Source organism: Pituophis catenifer, unplaced genomic scaffold, assembly GCF_029215685.1.
Source record: "Pituophis catenifer annectens isolate HBS135680 unplaced genomic scaffold, rPitCat1.0.hap2 SCAF_4, whole genome shotgun sequence".
NCBI lineage: Eukaryota > Metazoa > Chordata > Lepidosauria > Squamata > Colubridae > Pituophis > Pituophis catenifer.
This window is the reverse complement of record NW_027256884.1, coordinates 39,822,999-39,840,504: the sequence shown is the minus strand read 5'-3', so window position 1 is coordinate 39,840,504 and position 17,506 is coordinate 39,822,999. Positions and strand designations below refer to the sequence as shown.

Here is a 17,506-nt window from a genome sequence, read left to right as displayed (position 1 = left end):
TTTTAATCTGATTTATATTCTTTCTTTTAAAGTGATGTTCAAGATTTATTAGCTTTTAACATTCCTAAACTGATAAACAAGGTGGAGACTAGCTCCTGATAAGAAAAGTTCGTTAGTACAAATTGGGGTCTGGCTTATCTCTTTTGTGAACCCTAAACAACCTTTCTCCTTACAATTTATTCCCCTTCAGACTTCATTTTAATAAACATATATGCTATTATCCTGTCCAATCAACTTTCCTCTTTCAGATTTCTTTGTTATGTTAACTATAAAAGGGCATGTAAGCTAAAGATCGGGGTTCCCTCTTTGAATGAGGAATCCCCTTTGTCTGAATATTCTGATAAATTGTAATAAAATGATCTTCCTGTCTCGGTTTGTCTCATTGGAAAATATGCACACCAAGGCACGAGCCTGAAAAAGCCATATTCGGCCATCACATGGTACAGAGTTTATTAACAAGAACTGAATAAAAAGAATGCCTAGAGAAGATGGCAATGCTATTAAATTGCAACAAATTGCTGTATTTAAAAAAAAGATCTAGTTATTGCTATTTACATTTTGTAAGAAGCATACAAACAAACATAACTAATAAATTCATGTTGGTAAGCTTTGGTTGACGTAAAAATAGTGAAACCTACTAAAGAACTGCAAGCCAAATGAATATAAATCTGTGTAAAAGGCTGTGCAAGAAGACTGCTAATTAGCATTTATAAAGGTCAGATCTCATTCCCAACAAGAATTAAAAGACTGTTCTTCAATTTAATCCTCAACCAGAGCTCAGAGCAATTTCAATGATTCTTTTCAAATGTTCAGTATACATAAAATACTGCATAAACAAGACAAGGTCTTCATTTTGCAACACAATGAGAATTGGTTGGCAACATATTTTTTTAAACATAACCATTTCTACAACCATACTGAGGAAGGGTAAAAACCAATAAGCTATTTGATTATGGAGTCTCCCTTTCCTTTCAGAAAAACTGATCTATCTTTGATACTAGTAAGGAAAAAATATGTGTGTGTGTGTATAGTAATCATAAACTACTGCTCAAGTTCCAGTAAATGCATTAAATAAAAATATTGTGAAATAGAGCAAAATAATGATTTTGATTAATAACCGGAAGCATTTTTTTTCTATTTTCTTTTTATAATGGCAATAGAAAGATGGGGAATTGACCTGAGATTTTTTCAAATGGAAGAAATGTTGCTGTAGCAATGTCACAATGGAGAGGCTGTAAACTGAGAAGCTGGGAATGGAATAGTGGAGTATCCTGACTTGTGTTAGCATCACCTCTTCTTGGAAAGTCAGTGTGGGAAACTTTTGTGCAGATGTGAAGAAATAGGATATGAACCGGACTGGCTTTGGGATGCTATACTGAATCTAGTCACTGTGAAACAACATGGATAGAAAAAAATTGAGGGAAGGAGGGAGGGAGGGAGGGAAGATCCAATCTTACCCAAGCCTTACCTCCCCACTGTCCCTCCCTGGAGATTTGAGGACAACCCCAGAAGCAATGCCTGCTGAGAACAAAATTGCAGCAATGCTTCTAGGCAGCCTGGCTGATCAGACCCACTGCCACTATGCAGCTGTTCTTTCTGGAACATATCACATGCCCCAACATGCCCCCAAGCTCATCTATGCTGTGTTCAGTGCCTTGACTTTGATGGGCAGCATTCCCAGATCATGTAAAATATTATTTCAGGGTACAGATATTGTAAATTACTGTTACAATCCGTAAATCCAGTGGGCTGCGAGTCTGAGGCTATGACTTCAAATAAAGACAAAGCGATCATGGTTTTGGTGATTTTGGACCTGTCATATTTCCTATGTTTACACATTGCACTACTTCTTTAATACAGTATACAGGTTTTATATCAAACTCTAATGTGAAATCTTGGCAGAGCGCAACCAACCAGCATGTAAAAACTAAACTACATTACATAATGGCTGTTTAATTGTAACCAACAATGTTGTTCAGATAAATTTCTAAGATTGGTTTGCATCACTCACACAAAAAAGTGGTTCATAATCCAAAATGGCCTTATTTATATGACATGCTAAATAAAAACAAATATAGTAGTTAAAATAGTATGGCTTGGTTTATAAAGTTAGTACAACACAAAATGGTTTGTTTAGTTTTAGTTTATATATTATAGTTTATTAACTTTAGTTTATAGTTGCACAAACTTATTCCATATTTTAATATATATGTAGATCCAAACCTATCTCAGCCCATGCATTTGCACAGTCTATTTTTTAAACCTTTATATAGGTAGTCCTTGGCTTGCAGCCACAATTGAGCTCAACATTTCTGCTGCTACGTGAGACAGTTGTTAAATGAATTTTACCCCATTTTACGATCTTTCTTGCCACCAGTAAGTGAATCACTGCAGTTAGTAACAAGGCTGTATTTGCTTTGCTTGCCAGGTCACAAAAGGTGGGTCACTTGACCCCAGGACATTAAAACCATCATGAGCCAGTTTCCAAGCATCTGAATTTTGATTATATGACAATGTGGATGCTGCAAAGTTCATAAGTGTAAAAAACGGTCATAAATTACTTTTTTGAGTGCTGTCATAACTCTGAATAGTCACAAAATGAACTGTTGTAAGTTGAGGACTACCTATATTTGTGGCCTCACTATAGCTAGTGGCAGTTAATTCCATTGTTTTTATACTAAATGTACTGTATTTGAGTAAAATATTGTTGTACCATAGGTCCTTCATTTGGTTTTAATGAGAAAAACCTCTAACTATACTTTTCACACCATTGTTTGAATTACGGTAGTATCTTTCTCCTCTAGCTTCTTCAATCTAAAAGGCTCTAATATTGTTTTGGTTTTTTCCCCCTAGAACTGCACTAGCCCCTTTCCTTGCATTTCCAGTTTTACAATTATCATTTTTCAAATGTGGTCACAACTATACATGATACTTATTTGTATGATTTGTATTTCAACATTTTATGTAACATATACTCCTATTTCTCCTCTGTACGGGTTGAGAAAATGAGTGGCCCAAAGTCACACAATTTCTCTTGTAAAGGGACTACTACTTGGACCTCCTGGTGCTGGACCAAGACTTAGCCATCTCTGTACCGGTTCTCCATTTAACTTTATTTTATTTTTAATTTCCTTATTAATTTCAAGCATAAAATTTGCCTTTTAAAAAAAAACACAATGCAGTGACATTCTCATTACACTGTGATGCTAAGTCTTCTTTCTTAGTGGCATCTGAGCTGGCAATAATTAGAATATTGTACATGCTAATGTACATCACATTATTTTTACGATTTTTATTATGGCATTTGCATCTCTACACAACTGACTTGAAAAAATGAAACACAAAATCACAATATAATCTCTGCTAAACAAATAATTCCCTCAAAGTGCCAAACTATTCACTAAGGCTGCATTACTATTACTATTAGTCTTCTCACCGTTCCCATCACCCATCTCCTTCCACTTATGACTGCATGACTGTTAACTTTGCTGCTTGTATCCTTCCGATTTATATTGAGTTTCCTGATTGCTTATTTGTACCCTATGACTATCATTAAGTGTTGTACCTTGTGATTCTTGACGAATGTAACTTGTCTTTTTATGTACACTGAGAGCATAATGCACCAAAGACAAATTCCTTGTGCGTCCAATCACACTTGGCCAATAAAGAATTCTATTCTATTCTGTTCTGTTGTTATATTCATTCTTTTCTATTCCGCAGATGATCAGTTGCGGAAACAATCTACTCTAGAGTAAACATGCAAAGGATCAAAAACACGACCGACCCAGTCTAGTTTTCTCAGTCTATGCCCAGCAATTATGTCGGACCTAATCACATAAAGACGCCGGCCCTAGTTAGTTTCTGGATCAAGGTCGCCTAAGTGCTAGAGATGGTTTCGACCGGTATATTTCTAATTAATTATTCAATTAGAATAATTGATTGAATAATTAATCAATTATTCAATCAGACACGAAGGCAAAGTTTTATAAGCAATTACAGAAATCAACTACGAAATAAACAGCAGTAAAAACCGCAATGCAAAATTATAGACCCTTTCCTCAAACACGCCTTCTGGGAAAAGAGGGGGGGCGGCTGAGGGAGGCGGAAGAAGCGAGAGCGTGGGAAGTAAGGGGCGCATGCGTAGATTCTCACGCAAAGCGCTTCCCTACCACGAAAAGAGGAGCAGAATCTCGCGAGATGTGAGCCGCACAGGCCACCGAAATAAACGGAGCCTTCGGAATGTGACAAAAGAGAGAAAGTACTTCAGCAGCGCCAATTTTTTTTGCCGCTCCCCTCCCACCTCTCCCGGTTTCATCTCTTTTTTTTCCCTCGGCCCGTCATGGCGACGGCATCGTCGGCCACGACTCCGCCTGCTCACTGGAGCCGCTTTGACCAAGAGCAAGACCTAGCGGTACGGGAGCTCATCCGGCAAGTAACCGGCCTGGACGAGCGGAGCCCCGAAACATCCGGCCACTTCCAAGCGGCGCTAAATTTCGCCTGGTCCAACTTCAGGTCCGTTAGGCGTGCGCCCGCGGGACGGGGGGGGGGGAACGGAGGCATCTCGTCTCGCGGTAGTTTGGGGCGGGTGGCGCGAGGGGAAATTAAAAAAGGCACGCGGACGGTTGGCTTCCACTCGGGTCCCCAAACTTGGCAGCTTTGAGACTTGTGGACTTCAACTCCCAGAATTCTCCAGCCAGCTATGGGCTGGAGAATTCTGGGAGTTGAAGTCCACAAGTCTTAAAGCTGCCAAGTTTGAAGACCTCAGGATCGCGTTAGATCCGCTTTCCTCTCCCCATGAGTGAAGAGGATTGTTTTTTCAGAAGGTATTGACAGCATGGGGTCGTTAGACCCAACTAGGTTTGTGAAACGCTGTCACCTTCAGACAGCATGCCCAGCCCTGATTTACTTTGATGGGTTACAGGTAGTCCTCGACTTAATAACAGTTCGTTTAGTGACTGTTCAAAGTTACCACGCACTGAAAAAACTGACCTATGACTATTTTTCACACTTACAACCAATGCAGCACCCCAATAGTCACATGATTCAAGTTTGGATGCTTGGGAATGGACTCATATTTAGGACCATCGCAGTGTCCTAGGGTGATGTGATAATCTTTTGCAACCTTCTTACAAACAAAATCTATGGGGAAGCCTGATTCGCTTAACAACCAGGATACTGACTTAACAGCTCCAGTGATTCACTTAACAACTGTGGCAGGAAAGTTCATAAAATGGGGCAAAATTCACATAACAATGAAATGTTGGGCTCAACTATGGTCGTAAGTTGAGGACTGCCTATATTGCATAAAGGATACTACCGTAGCAAGATTTCAGACTGGATTAGTGAATTTACCAATTGAGAGGACCCAGACTAGCTAGCCTGAAAGCAATGCTCCTGAAAGCGTCTCCACTATTTATCCTGTTTGATTTGTGTTTTCTGTGTGTATCTTGCCTATTATATTTTTCTATAAATAACTCAAGGTGGTGTACATATCTAATACTTCTTCCTCCTCCTATTACCCCCCCCCCCCCAAAAAAAACCCCATCCTGCTTTCATGTAGAACTTGAAGCAGGCTTACCTTAGAGTGTTTGGTCCAACATCTGGACACTGTCTTAGCTCATATGTTGGGTTAAACTATAATAGTTTGGTAATAGCCTGTCATCTTTCATAAGCTGAAGCATTGCAGTTTGTTTCCTATAGTTTTTCTCTTAGAGCAAAATTTAAAACTGCAGTGTGTAGACCCAGAAGTTGTTAGCAAATTATAACTTGAGATACTGTAGAAGCTACATGCTTTACAGAAAGGAAAAATTGTTAAATATGTAAGGAATAATCATATTCCTTGCATTTAAAAAACCATCCATCAAGGAGATGAATGACCGGTTGCTCTGACATCGGTAGTTATGAAAACCTTTGAAAGCTTAGTGCTGGCCCATCTCAAAATCATCACAGATTCACTGCTAGACCCCTTGCAATTTGCCTATCAGCAAATAGATTGGCTAATGATGCTGTTAATTCCCATAGCACTTATGTCTTATGTTTAAGGATATTTACCAATGTAGTAGGGATGTATTACTATTATGCTTCTCATCTTTTCTACTACTTTTTCCATTGGTATCTTATGATTATATATCGTATTTTTCGGAGTATAAGATGCACCTTTCTCCCCCCCCCCCCAATAAAGGCTGAAAATTTGGGTGTGTCTTATACTCTGAATGTAGCTTTTTTGAAGCTTTTTTTCAGCCCTAATAAGGCGCTAGCGAGTGAAGTGATCTCCATACTTTGCTCTGACTCTCAGCTGTTCTTTAGAAGCTTTCTTTCAGCCCTTAACTAGGTGCTAGCAGAGTGAAGCGATTTCCCAGTGCTTTGCCTGCTTTTCTCATTGCTGCTTCCTCTCAGCTATGCCTTAGAAGCTGATTTTTATCCCCAAGCAGGGGATAAAAAACCAGCAAACTAATGTGCTGAAGCTGACTAGACTAAGAACACTAGCCAGATGAATACCTGGTAGGCAGATTTTTTTTTCCTATTTTCCTCCCCAAAAATTAAGCTGCGTCTTATACTCCAGTGTGTCTTATACTCCGAAAAATACAGTGCTTTGTTGTTTGATCTTATGCACCAGAGACAAATTCCTTGTGTTCAATCACACCTGGCCAATAAAGTGATATATATATATATATATATCAGTCTAACCCATTTTTTTTTTTGTCCTTGATCACATTTACTTCAGAAGGGCTTCCAGAACACTAAAGTAAAGATATACCTCTGCAGGGGAAACACTGCTGAATAGATTATAATTAAACAAGCATGCTTGTGACTTTCCTTTTTGTCTTTTAATGACCCTGTAATCCCTTGCATCAGGGTGGAGCCGGGGCAACTGAATGGACCTGAGTGTTTACTGGCCGGATGTCCTTCCTGTCGCCAATGCGGAGTTCGCAACATATATTTTCTCATTATGCCCAGAGAGAGAAATATCTGCTGCTATCTAGGATTGAACTCATACCCTCCTGATTGTGAGGCAAGAGCTCCACCTCTAGGCCACTGCACCACTCAAGCATGCTTGATAAATAAATAAATAAATAAATAAATAAATAAATAAATAATAAATAAATAAATAAATAAATAAATAAATAAATAAATAAATAAATAATAAAAACTTTATTGTCATTGTACGTGTATACACAGTATACCCATACAACGAAATTCACTTAACATCCAAAGACCAGGTCCAACACACATAACAATCCCCAAACACCCACCACAATTCTCCACCCCTAAACCACCCAAACATCCACACAACAGACCAAGTAATACTGTCCAACAGCTCACTAATGGTGGCCCTTTAGTTCATTGTTGAGTGCAATTATAGCTCTGGGATAAAAACTATTCAGAAAACGTGTGGTCCTAGTTTTAATTGTTCTGTATCTTCTGCCAGAAGGCAACAGTCCAAAAAGATTGTAAGCAGGATGGGAAGAGTCTCTGAGAATGTTATGCAACTTTCTCAAACAGTGAGATTCGAAGATGTTGTCAAGGGCTGGTACTGGAGTCCGATGATATTCTGGGCAGTTTTAATGATTCTCTGTAGAGCTTTTTTGTCCGCTAGAGAGCTGCTCTCATACCATGCAAGAATGCTGTATGTCAGGACACTCTCAATGGTGCTGTGATAGTAGGACAGAAGTAGATGCTGAGATAGATTTATCTTCCTGAGCATTCTCAGGAAGTACAGCCTCTTGAGACATTGTTTGAATTAAATGAATTAAAGGATTCAAATAAATAAAGTGGTACTTGGGGCTAATGCCAAAGAAACATAGATGTTTTTATTCAGATGAATAACTTGACTTCTGACTGTTTAACAGTGGTCCAGAATTACAATGGAATTGCAAAGGTTGTTTTATGGCCTCTAAAGCACTTCCAACTGTTGCAAAATGTACCACCACATATGACTAGTTGCCAAGCACCCCTCAATCATGTGATCATACATTTGCAATCTTCTCTGCCAGCTTCCCCAGAAAGTCAATGGGAAAGGTTGCAAGCTGTTGCCAATTGCTGAGAAGATTTGAGCTGTGTTCTTGAATCCTGATTTGAGCTCTGTTTCTTCACCCTGCTGCAGGAATTCCTCTCCATGCATGTAGAGGAACTCAACCACATCAGGGTGCAGAAATTGAGCTTAAATTCTGAACATTTGAGCCCTATTCTTGTACCCTGCTAGAGGAGTTCCCTTCCGTTCACAGAAAGGAACTGAAATCTTTCATCAAGCATCTTTTAGCCAGTTCTCCGAAAGGAAAGGGAACCGAAATCCAAGGGGAGAAGCTGCATAGTAAGGAGAGAGAGAATGCCACAGGCAAGCGGGGGAGGTGTTAGGATCTGAAAATCCATTCCTGTATTAGTCTTATATAAATAATAAAGACAGTACATCAAATTGATGTCAACATGTTTGGAGAACACTAGAGTGAGCAAGGCTGCTTTTTACAGGTCCGTCTTATGAAAATAGCCTGAATGCTCTAGGGTTTGTGACTATAGTAAATAAATAAAAATGAAGCCCATCCTTTGTAAAAATGCTAAAACAATACACTTATTGAACAAAATACAAGTTCATTTCTGACCCATGATCCAAAAGATAATTCTGTATTTTTTTTCTAGATTTCATCAATTTCTTGATGTCAGGAGGCACAAAGTGGAGAAAATAATGGAAGGGTAAAGTTTTTGTGTTTCTTTTAACATTAGATTAATTATTTTATTCTAAAAGATTAGTAAACATTCCATATTTTTATATAGAATTTATGAAAAGCTGGTTGTTCACTCTGACCTTGTTAAAGCTGGAAGTTGGAGGAGACTAACAGAAGAGTTTCTGAATTTGTCTCTTCCCACCACAGAAGGAACAAAGGTTTGTGATTTTTAGAACATAATTGAATGCTATGTTTTTTTGTCTTTATATTTCTTTTAAAGCTGATCATTTTGTAATGGAAATTTATATATGCATCAGAAATTTATAAACATTTTTTTCTTTTCTATAATATTGATTTTATTGCATTCTCAGACCTCTGCATGTAATTGTCATAAAACCAGTTACCTATATAACATGGCATGTGAGACACTTGCAGTAACTCTATTGGAATAAATTTGATAGGCTAGTAGCACTGTGATTTAGGAAGACTATTATAATGTCTCAGACATAGTTAATTAAATCACAAAGAATAGTCCTCTGAAAAGAGGATAATTGGTGAAAATTAAGATTACTTTGTTACCTTCAACACTATAGTACCAGTAGTTTCAGAAAACCTTCAGCATTGCTTTTATGCAAATGTTTTATTTATCTGGTAAACTTACATGCTGCTCATCTCTCCCAGAGGTGACCCTAGACAATTTACAATGAATGAAAGCAACAAGACAAACTATGAACACATTAAAATAATAAATGTTAACACTAAAATTGACTTTAAAATTAAACAAAGATGGCAAGGAAGGGAGCAAGATGCACACATGGAAGAGGTGAGGTCTTATCATAGTCCATTAATCACCTCCAAAATGACACCCCTCCATCAGGGCCCCAAGCCAACTGGCAGAGCCAGGTCTTCAGTCCCTTTCAGAAGGCCAAAAAGGTGGGTGTGGATCTCAGCTCGGGTGGGGGCACAATATTCCAGAGGGTGGGAGCCATGGCAGAAAAGGTTCTTCTCTTGGACCCCACCAGTCGGAATTTTTGACCGATGAAGTCTGCAGCAAGCTCTTCTCCAGTGCATCTGGAGTGGGCCAATCTCATGTCCAATGTTCATGTTTTTATGCTCTGATTTGTAAGTGAATATATGGGAAAGATAGGGACAATAAACAAGTTGTTTTTGTGTGTATTTATATTTATATTATTATGTTATGGCTTAGGGTTAGGGTTTACATTTAAAGAAAAATGCCTGGATTTAAAACAGTGAAGAAAATCTGGAACTGGAAATATATTTTTGCCAGTCAGTTAAATTTGTGCCTAGGTTCATCACATAACATCAAGAATAAAAACCTTCTGCTTTCTTGCCAAAATGAATTTCTAACACAACAAATAATAAACATCTGAAGTGATTGTTCTGATAACTTCAGAACCATAAAATGTACCATGAATTTTTTTTTACTTTTTCAGCTTGTGAAGATAAAATCTCATATTTGAAATAAATAACGTGATAAATAGAACTATACTTTTATTTTGTACGTACGTTATTTCCTGCCTTAATTCTAATCCTATTTAAGATGAATGATAAACTAAATTTGCTGTTTTTCTCTTATATTGGATTAGAATTCTAGTATCTTCTTTTATTTTGCTGTCCTGTTCACTTAATTACTTGTTTCCTGTGTTTAAGACAGATGCACATTATGGCATACTCTCACTTCTATTATGCTTGTCTGATTCTCCTTCCAACACCTGCTATGCAGAAGAACCAAGAGAAAAAGCAGTCGGTAGGTTGAGAGCATCCAAGAAAATATGAGGAATTGAAATCATATTAACCTTATTCTATTATTTTGATTATATATTTTTCAATTTTGTGTTGTCCTTTTTAAAAAATAGTTATGTGCTAGGAAGTTGCACATAAGCAACAACATACAGTAGATAGATTTTCTCCACTAGGATCTGTCTGTAACCTGGCCTTTTAAGACTTCAAACATTGCGCTCATTACCACTGTAACTGACTATTATATTACTGGTAATATTATATTTACATGGCATGACATTACACATAGTATATGACATTACACTTTTTATAGTAGTATGGCATTATGCTGAAGCTTTCTCAATACTAATTTTTTCAGGATCTCATAGCATGGCAGCATGGAGCAACACATACCGGTAAAAAAAAATAGGGTATAAAACTAATTAATAAACAATTGTACTTTTTCCTTAGATAAAATATATCAAGATCATAGAAGAAATAGCTGAGAGTATATAAATATAATTATTGTGCATTTTCCATAGAAAAAGAGAAATTTGATTGGAGAAAATATTTAATGGAAGATGAAGACCTGGACTTTGTTCCTGATCTAGAATCACCAGTAAGTAATAGTGAATAATAATTTGTACTAAATAAATAAATAATATTTAGCATTTAGTCAAGATAAATTTCTAAGGTGAATGTTGCCATGTAGAAATAGATTTTCCATTTTCTCAGTAAATTCTTTTATCTATATTATGATTATATGGTTGGTTTTAGTAAATTTAGTTCAACCTCGTATTCTAGCTTTTTGCTAAGGCAGATGTAGGTCTCGGTTTCGGTTTCGGTCTCTCTCTCTCTCTCTCTCTCCATCTCTCCCTCTCTCCCACTAATAATAGAAACAGTGTAATCATTGATAACTTTCTGCCAGCAAATCTTTCCCTTAACATTCCCACTTTCCCTTAAGAGAATTAGAGAATTGCTCCACTCTGTTACCTCTGTGGTCCTAAAAAGCTAATGGTATGAACAGTGAAATTATTAAATTGAGCCTTGTTTGTGGTGATGTCATAGTGGAATTCATAGTGCATTGTTTATGAAATGAGATAACATATTGAATAATTATGCTTTAGATACTATATTATATAGTAATATTTTAACCTTTTAATGCCTAGTAAATTACAAAAATCCATTTAAATTTCCACTGTGCCATTATCTTAGAGTGAAGTATATTTTGTGCTTTTAATGTTTTATAGGAGTGGTCAGATGTAAGTGATGAAGAGGATACTGAACCTTTGAGCAGAGAAGATTCTGGCATTCAGGTAGATAGGACACCACAAGAAGATCAGGATCAAAATAAGAAGTCAGCATCTCTTGCCAACTGGAAAGGTATGTTTTCTGAAGCTGGTCGTTACAATAGAGTGGGACTACACCAGTTCTTATCATGGCCTATTTGTTTTACACTTTATGACAGTTTGTAGTAGTATGCTGTTAGCAAATGTAAATAAAATGCATGTTTTGGGGGTATTTGGACAAGTTTCACATTTACTTTACTCAGTTGGTTTACTTGCTGATTATATGGTTCATAAAAATTCTGGTAGAACTCTGAAATTGTTAGTAGTAACTGCGCTTATGCTGATTTAAATTATCCTCATAGTTGTTGGAATAAAATATATGTAATATGTTTTTAAAAATAAATTATAAAAATATAAAAAATCTTTATTTCCCTGCTAATCTTATTTTGGCAATTTAGCAGCAATTGTGTGTTCTGTGTTTGTCTATATATATAAATTTAAGCATAATCCAGCATTTGTAATACTATCTCAATTTTGTTCATGTTTAGTAGAAAACATGAATATACAGTATATACATCTTATATTTCTATAAGAGAACCTCAGAATAAGCTAATATTTGCACAGGCTTTCTGAGTAAGACACCATGCAATTTACAGCTGAAAACATAATTATTTAGTATTTTTTTAACCTGTCTTTTGAACCTGGAAAGTCTACAAAGGTGATTAAAAACTTTCAGAGCTAGTGTTATGTAATGGTTGAGATGCTGGATTGGGTAGTTGATAATGGTCTCTAACCTTCTTCATCTTGCAGTGGATTTGATATGGGCTGAAAATTTACTGAAAAATAAAATTATTAATATGTGAATATTAATAATTATTAATATGTGAAAAAGTAAAACAGAAGCAAAAGAAATGATTTCTTAAGAAAGCAATTAATTAGAAAAATCATCTTAGAAATTTCTAATAGTTTAAAAAAATATAACAGTACTCAGTGTCCAAATAGCTGTCCAAATTAGAGCCTTTTCTGTAAAGAGTTCTGCCAAATAAGTAGATATTCTTTTTGGGAAATTACTCAAACTATGAACAAGTCTCTTTTCAAACCATTGCTTGCCCCAAAGTCACTAAATAAAAAGTCTGTGCAAAGTACCCTTGGGGATTATTCAAGTTGTAACATCTTATTGTATGGTAGTTTGTACTGAGTTTTCTTATAAAAAACAAAACAAAAATGTCGTTTTCTGAGAAAAAAAGTGCAAGAAGTAATTTCCTCACTGAAAGTGAATATTTGTTTAATTTTGTGTTGCTGCTTCTGGCTTATGAGGATTTAAATGTATGCTTGTGTCAATACACCCAAGTGCTCTTGAGATTAGGATTTCATTTGGGCAAGCTTCCACATTTGTTTGATGATAAATTGATTCAAACATTATTTAGCTCTATATATGTGGTGGCTAATGAAGACTTTTTTATAGAGGCAAATACACTTATATAACTCTTTTCTCTCTAGATGAACCTGATGCACGTACCTGGTTAGAGCAACATGTAGTGGCTCAGTATTGGACTGGTAGAGTTGTTCGTTTTTCCCATAGTTTGCATTTTCATTCCAATTTAGCTTCTATATGGTAAGTTGCCAAACACATTTGTAAATTATTACAGCTGTAATCCACATACAGAACTATACTGACTTCTTTATGTTTCCCTGTACAAACTTTGTGATAAATTATGTGTTGTAGAACTATATAAGTAGTCCTCGGGTTATGAGCAGTTGCTTAGCGACCATTCAAAATTACAATGGACCTCCCCCAAAGCTACTTATGACCTGACTTTGAAGTTCCATTGCTCCCCCTCCCCCACAATCACATGACTGTATTTTGGGTGTTCAACAACTGGCCAGCTTTTATAGTCATATGACCATGTTTTTGCCAGAAACTAGCATTTATTTCAAGCAACCCTTCCCCCCCCCCCCATATCAGACTGTAGGTTTGCTTAATGACTGAGTATTTACTTAACAACTGTAGCATTCACTTTACAACCACTGTGAATAAGGTTGTAAAATTGAGTCTGGTCACATGGTGATTCTTTTATGACTATCATAATTTACAGCCATAATTGACAGGCTCAATTAGGATTATAATTTGAGGACTACCTATATCCTTATTCAAAGTCCCAACTAAGAGACAATAAGCAAAGATTTGAAGGGTTACAAGATTCTTGGATTAGGTAGTATTAAATGCTTTAAAAATCAAAGCAAATTTTGATTTAATACATGAATAGAATTTTTGAAATTAATATTTTTCAGAATAGGACTATAATGCAGTTTGATTTTTCAAGTGTTACCAGTGATTTGTTGATGTAGTAATATAGGTTTATTGCTCCTATAGGGAAGAGGATGAAATAAATAATGTTGAATGTTCTTTACCAATACAATCAGTTTAAAGTATTAAAGTCATTTTTCTCTTAGGGAACAGCACTTATATAATAGTGATCCATTATATGTCCCAGAAGAGAGAATTCTTGTCACTGAAACACAGGTTATTCGTGAAACAATTTGGTAAGAAATTGTCAGAGAAAAACCACTTGAAGTTTGTTTTATGTTGAATAATACATGCTATCTTTAAGTCTCTATGGTTATTTTTAAAATTCAGAAAATACTGTGTTTTTATTATTATATTAATATTACTACTTCTAAAGCAAATTGTGCTAATCAGAATGAGGAAAATAGTGTTTCTCAAGGCAAATAATGCTATAACTTTGATAGCTTACATTAATACTTGCTTTTAATTTTTTCTCAGTAAAAAGGAACTGTAATAAAATGTTGCATTTGGAAGAGACCCCCCCCGCCCCTATCATTTCTGTTTTCAGAAATGGGTGGGTTTGTATTTATTATATGGTACCATTTTGCAAATATATAAGGCAGGGTTGTCAAACTTACATCACCACGGCATCGTCACATGACATATTGTGACTTTTCCCCTTCGCTAAACTGGGCTTGGGCATGGCTAGCGCATTACACATCCGGCCTGCAGGCCGTGATTTTGACACCCCTGATATAAGGTATAAAATATCTGTTGAAAATCAAGGATTTTTACAGTTTCAATATGTGATGGACACCTTTCCAGAGTCACTTGTTTTGTGAGATGGACAGCTATATAAATTTGAAAAGTAATTGAATGAATAACGCTAACTTCTGAATGTATATTTTGCTTGTATTTTACAAAGGGATATGCTGAGATCATTTTTATTTTTTCAGGCTTCTTTCAGGTGTAAAAAAACTCTTTATATTTCAGCTGAATGATGGAAAGATAACTGTGAGAAATGACATAACAGTAACCCATTTGACACATGTGAGTGAAATGATCAGTGAATCTAAAATCAGCAAATATAGCAATTCAGTATTAATTCTTTAGCCAACAAATAAAAAATAAGATAATACCGATAACCCTTGCTTAATTACCATCTATTTAGTGATCACTTGAAGTTGCAGTAGCCGTGAATGAATGAATGAGTTATGGCCATTGCAGCACCCCTGCAATGTCATCAAAATTTGGGTGCTTAGCAATTTCCTGGCACTTATGACTGCAAGTGTGGTTCAACTACCCCCATTTGCCTATTTCCCCATGTTTTCCCTTTCAGCTTGATGGTGGTGATGTCATTGTTGCTGGGGTGGCCCACAGCCTTCAGCAGTCTTAGCCAGTTGTCATTATTTCTGGATCTTTATTTCAGCCCCAGTGCTGCTACTGCTGCCAAAGAGTGCCACAGTGGCCAGCCCTCCATCCCCAGCAGCACAATGCAAATCCCAGTTGCCATCCCAGCTGACCTTCAATATCTTCTGCTGCTGACAAGGCATGCCTGGCTTGGCCTTATTTAAGGCAACTGCTGGCCAAACGAGTTCTTTTTCCTGAGGCTGTCTGTGCAGGCCCTTCTCCGTATTGGACGCTGCCCTCTTGCAGTGCTTCTGAGATTTTCCGAAACTCAGCAGAGGGCCGTGCCCACCCCTCTTCAAATTGTACACTGCCTTCTTATGATGATTTGGAAGGTTTTAGAAGCATCGTGACAAGCATTGTACTATTTGAAGAAATGTTGCTGCCTGAAGCGCTGATATGAGGGAGATAGGTGGGTGGGGAGAGTTCAGAAGGAGGCAGTCGAGGGGTGGGTTCTACTTACCTTTACTACCGGTTCGCAACGGGATTGCGTGCATGAGCACGCTTTGCTCGCGCGCCTTGCTTCTGCGCATGCGCAGATCGTTGATGACAGCATCCAGGGCGGTGGGCAGGACCTCCCACCGGTTTTACTACCGGTTCTTGCAAACCGTTCAGAACCAGGGGCAACCCACCACTGAGGCAGTCTCTTACCTTGCTGAGGCTCAGGGCTGGGAAGGACCAAGCTGGGAATAGCTTGGATCAGGGTGTGTCCTTGTCTAATGATGACCAATTGGGCACAGATTGTCTAGTATAAGGATAAAGGTGGCATGTTCCCCCCCCAATAGAATAGATCATACTTTATTTTAATTGTGTCTTGAACTACTCTGCAAACTTTTCTATGTAGTATCTGCATTTTGTAATTTCTATATCTTTTTTCTGCTTTCCTTTCAAAATAGATAAATTAAAAAAAATAAAATATTTTATTTTCTAGAATTCATTAAGATCAATGCTGGAGCGCATAGCTGCCTATGGGCAAGTGGTATTTAGGTTACAAAAGTTTATTGATGATGTCATGGGTCACAGCTCAGAAAGTGGAATACATGGAACCATATCCACTCCCAAGAAATCTGTGGAAGCCCCGTTTAGAACCTATCAGGCTTTTGTGCGAGCTCTCTATAAATATTTCATTAATTTCAAAAAAGAACTTACGGAAATTGAAAGATGCATAATCAACGAAGGTAAAATAATTGCATTTTAACTGAAATTTTTGTTTTAATGTTCTGAAGTGCAAGCTTTCTATGTATGACCTTAAAAACATGAATCTATACTTTTTTGTAGATACTACAGTTACCCTTTCCATAGTCATAGATAAGTTGTCACATCGATTAGCGCAGCTGAAAGTAATTCATAAGGTTTTTAGCACTGGAGTTGCTGAAGTACCACCTGATACCCGCAATGTTGTAAGAGCATCTCATTTGCTCAATACCTTGTACAAAGCAATTCTTGACTATGACAATATTGGGGAAGCCTCTGAACAGACAGTAAGTATAAAAAAACTTATTTAATAAATAATAAATTATTACTTAATAACTATACTGGAAAAATGAACTACAGTTTCTATTCAAGTTAAGTCTGTAATTCATTTGGTTCATAGATGACTGTTCTAGTCTAATGTCATCTTATTAGTCAGGCATATATGAGTTCAGTTAAGTCTCTGCCCCAAGTGTAAATAATTGTGTATCACCCATTTTTAAAATAAATCTGGCTATCAATGTATTCTTTCACAGAATTTCCTATCTGTGTGAGTTAACAAATGTTGATTCAGTGGCAATAATTCAGCTATATACCATACATAAATAACAAGCTCTTATAAACTGTAATTGATATAAATGACAGATAGACTTCTCCATAGCAACAAGAAAAAAGTTCTACTTTAAGTTTTCCTGTTTTAGAACTTTTGATGTTAAATTATTTGAAGTTCTCAAATTCACAGTTTAGATCCGTGTATCTTTTCTTTTTTTGACAAGTGATAAACTGTAGAGTTAAAATAATCTGAAACTCAGTTTTATAAAATAGACTCTTCTTCAGTCAGATTTTGCAATACCCTAATTAGGATGTGTATAAATTGTAGAATGCTGCACAGGAACACAAAGTGGCTGAGTTGGAATAGAGATAACAATTTC

General features: G+C 36.6%; 1 protein-coding gene across 1 annotated transcript in view; it reads left to right on the top strand.

Annotated features, from left to right (window-relative positions):
- Positions 1 to 4,232: 4,232 nt before the first annotated feature.
- Positions 4,233 to 17,506, top strand: part of TUBGCP5 (tubulin gamma complex component 5) — a 30,853-nt gene continuing 17,579 nt past the window's right edge. Inside the window, exons 1-11 of the mRNA XM_070942671.1 lie at positions 4,233 to 4,512; positions 8,635 to 8,688; positions 8,770 to 8,878; positions 10,332 to 10,428; positions 10,943 to 11,019; positions 11,651 to 11,783; positions 13,190 to 13,304; positions 14,144 to 14,233; positions 14,933 to 15,026; positions 16,315 to 16,561; positions 16,662 to 16,864. Coding sequence (XP_070798772.1) covers positions 4,340 to 4,512; positions 8,635 to 8,688; positions 8,770 to 8,878; positions 10,332 to 10,428; positions 10,943 to 11,019; positions 11,651 to 11,783; positions 13,190 to 13,304; positions 14,144 to 14,233; positions 14,933 to 15,026; positions 16,315 to 16,561; positions 16,662 to 16,864 — 1,392 coding nt within the window. The 5' untranslated portion in view covers positions 4,233 to 4,339. The remainder of the gene's footprint in view (positions 4,513 to 8,634; positions 8,689 to 8,769; positions 8,879 to 10,331; positions 10,429 to 10,942; positions 11,020 to 11,650; positions 11,784 to 13,189; positions 13,305 to 14,143; positions 14,234 to 14,932; positions 15,027 to 16,314; positions 16,562 to 16,661; positions 16,865 to 17,506) is intronic.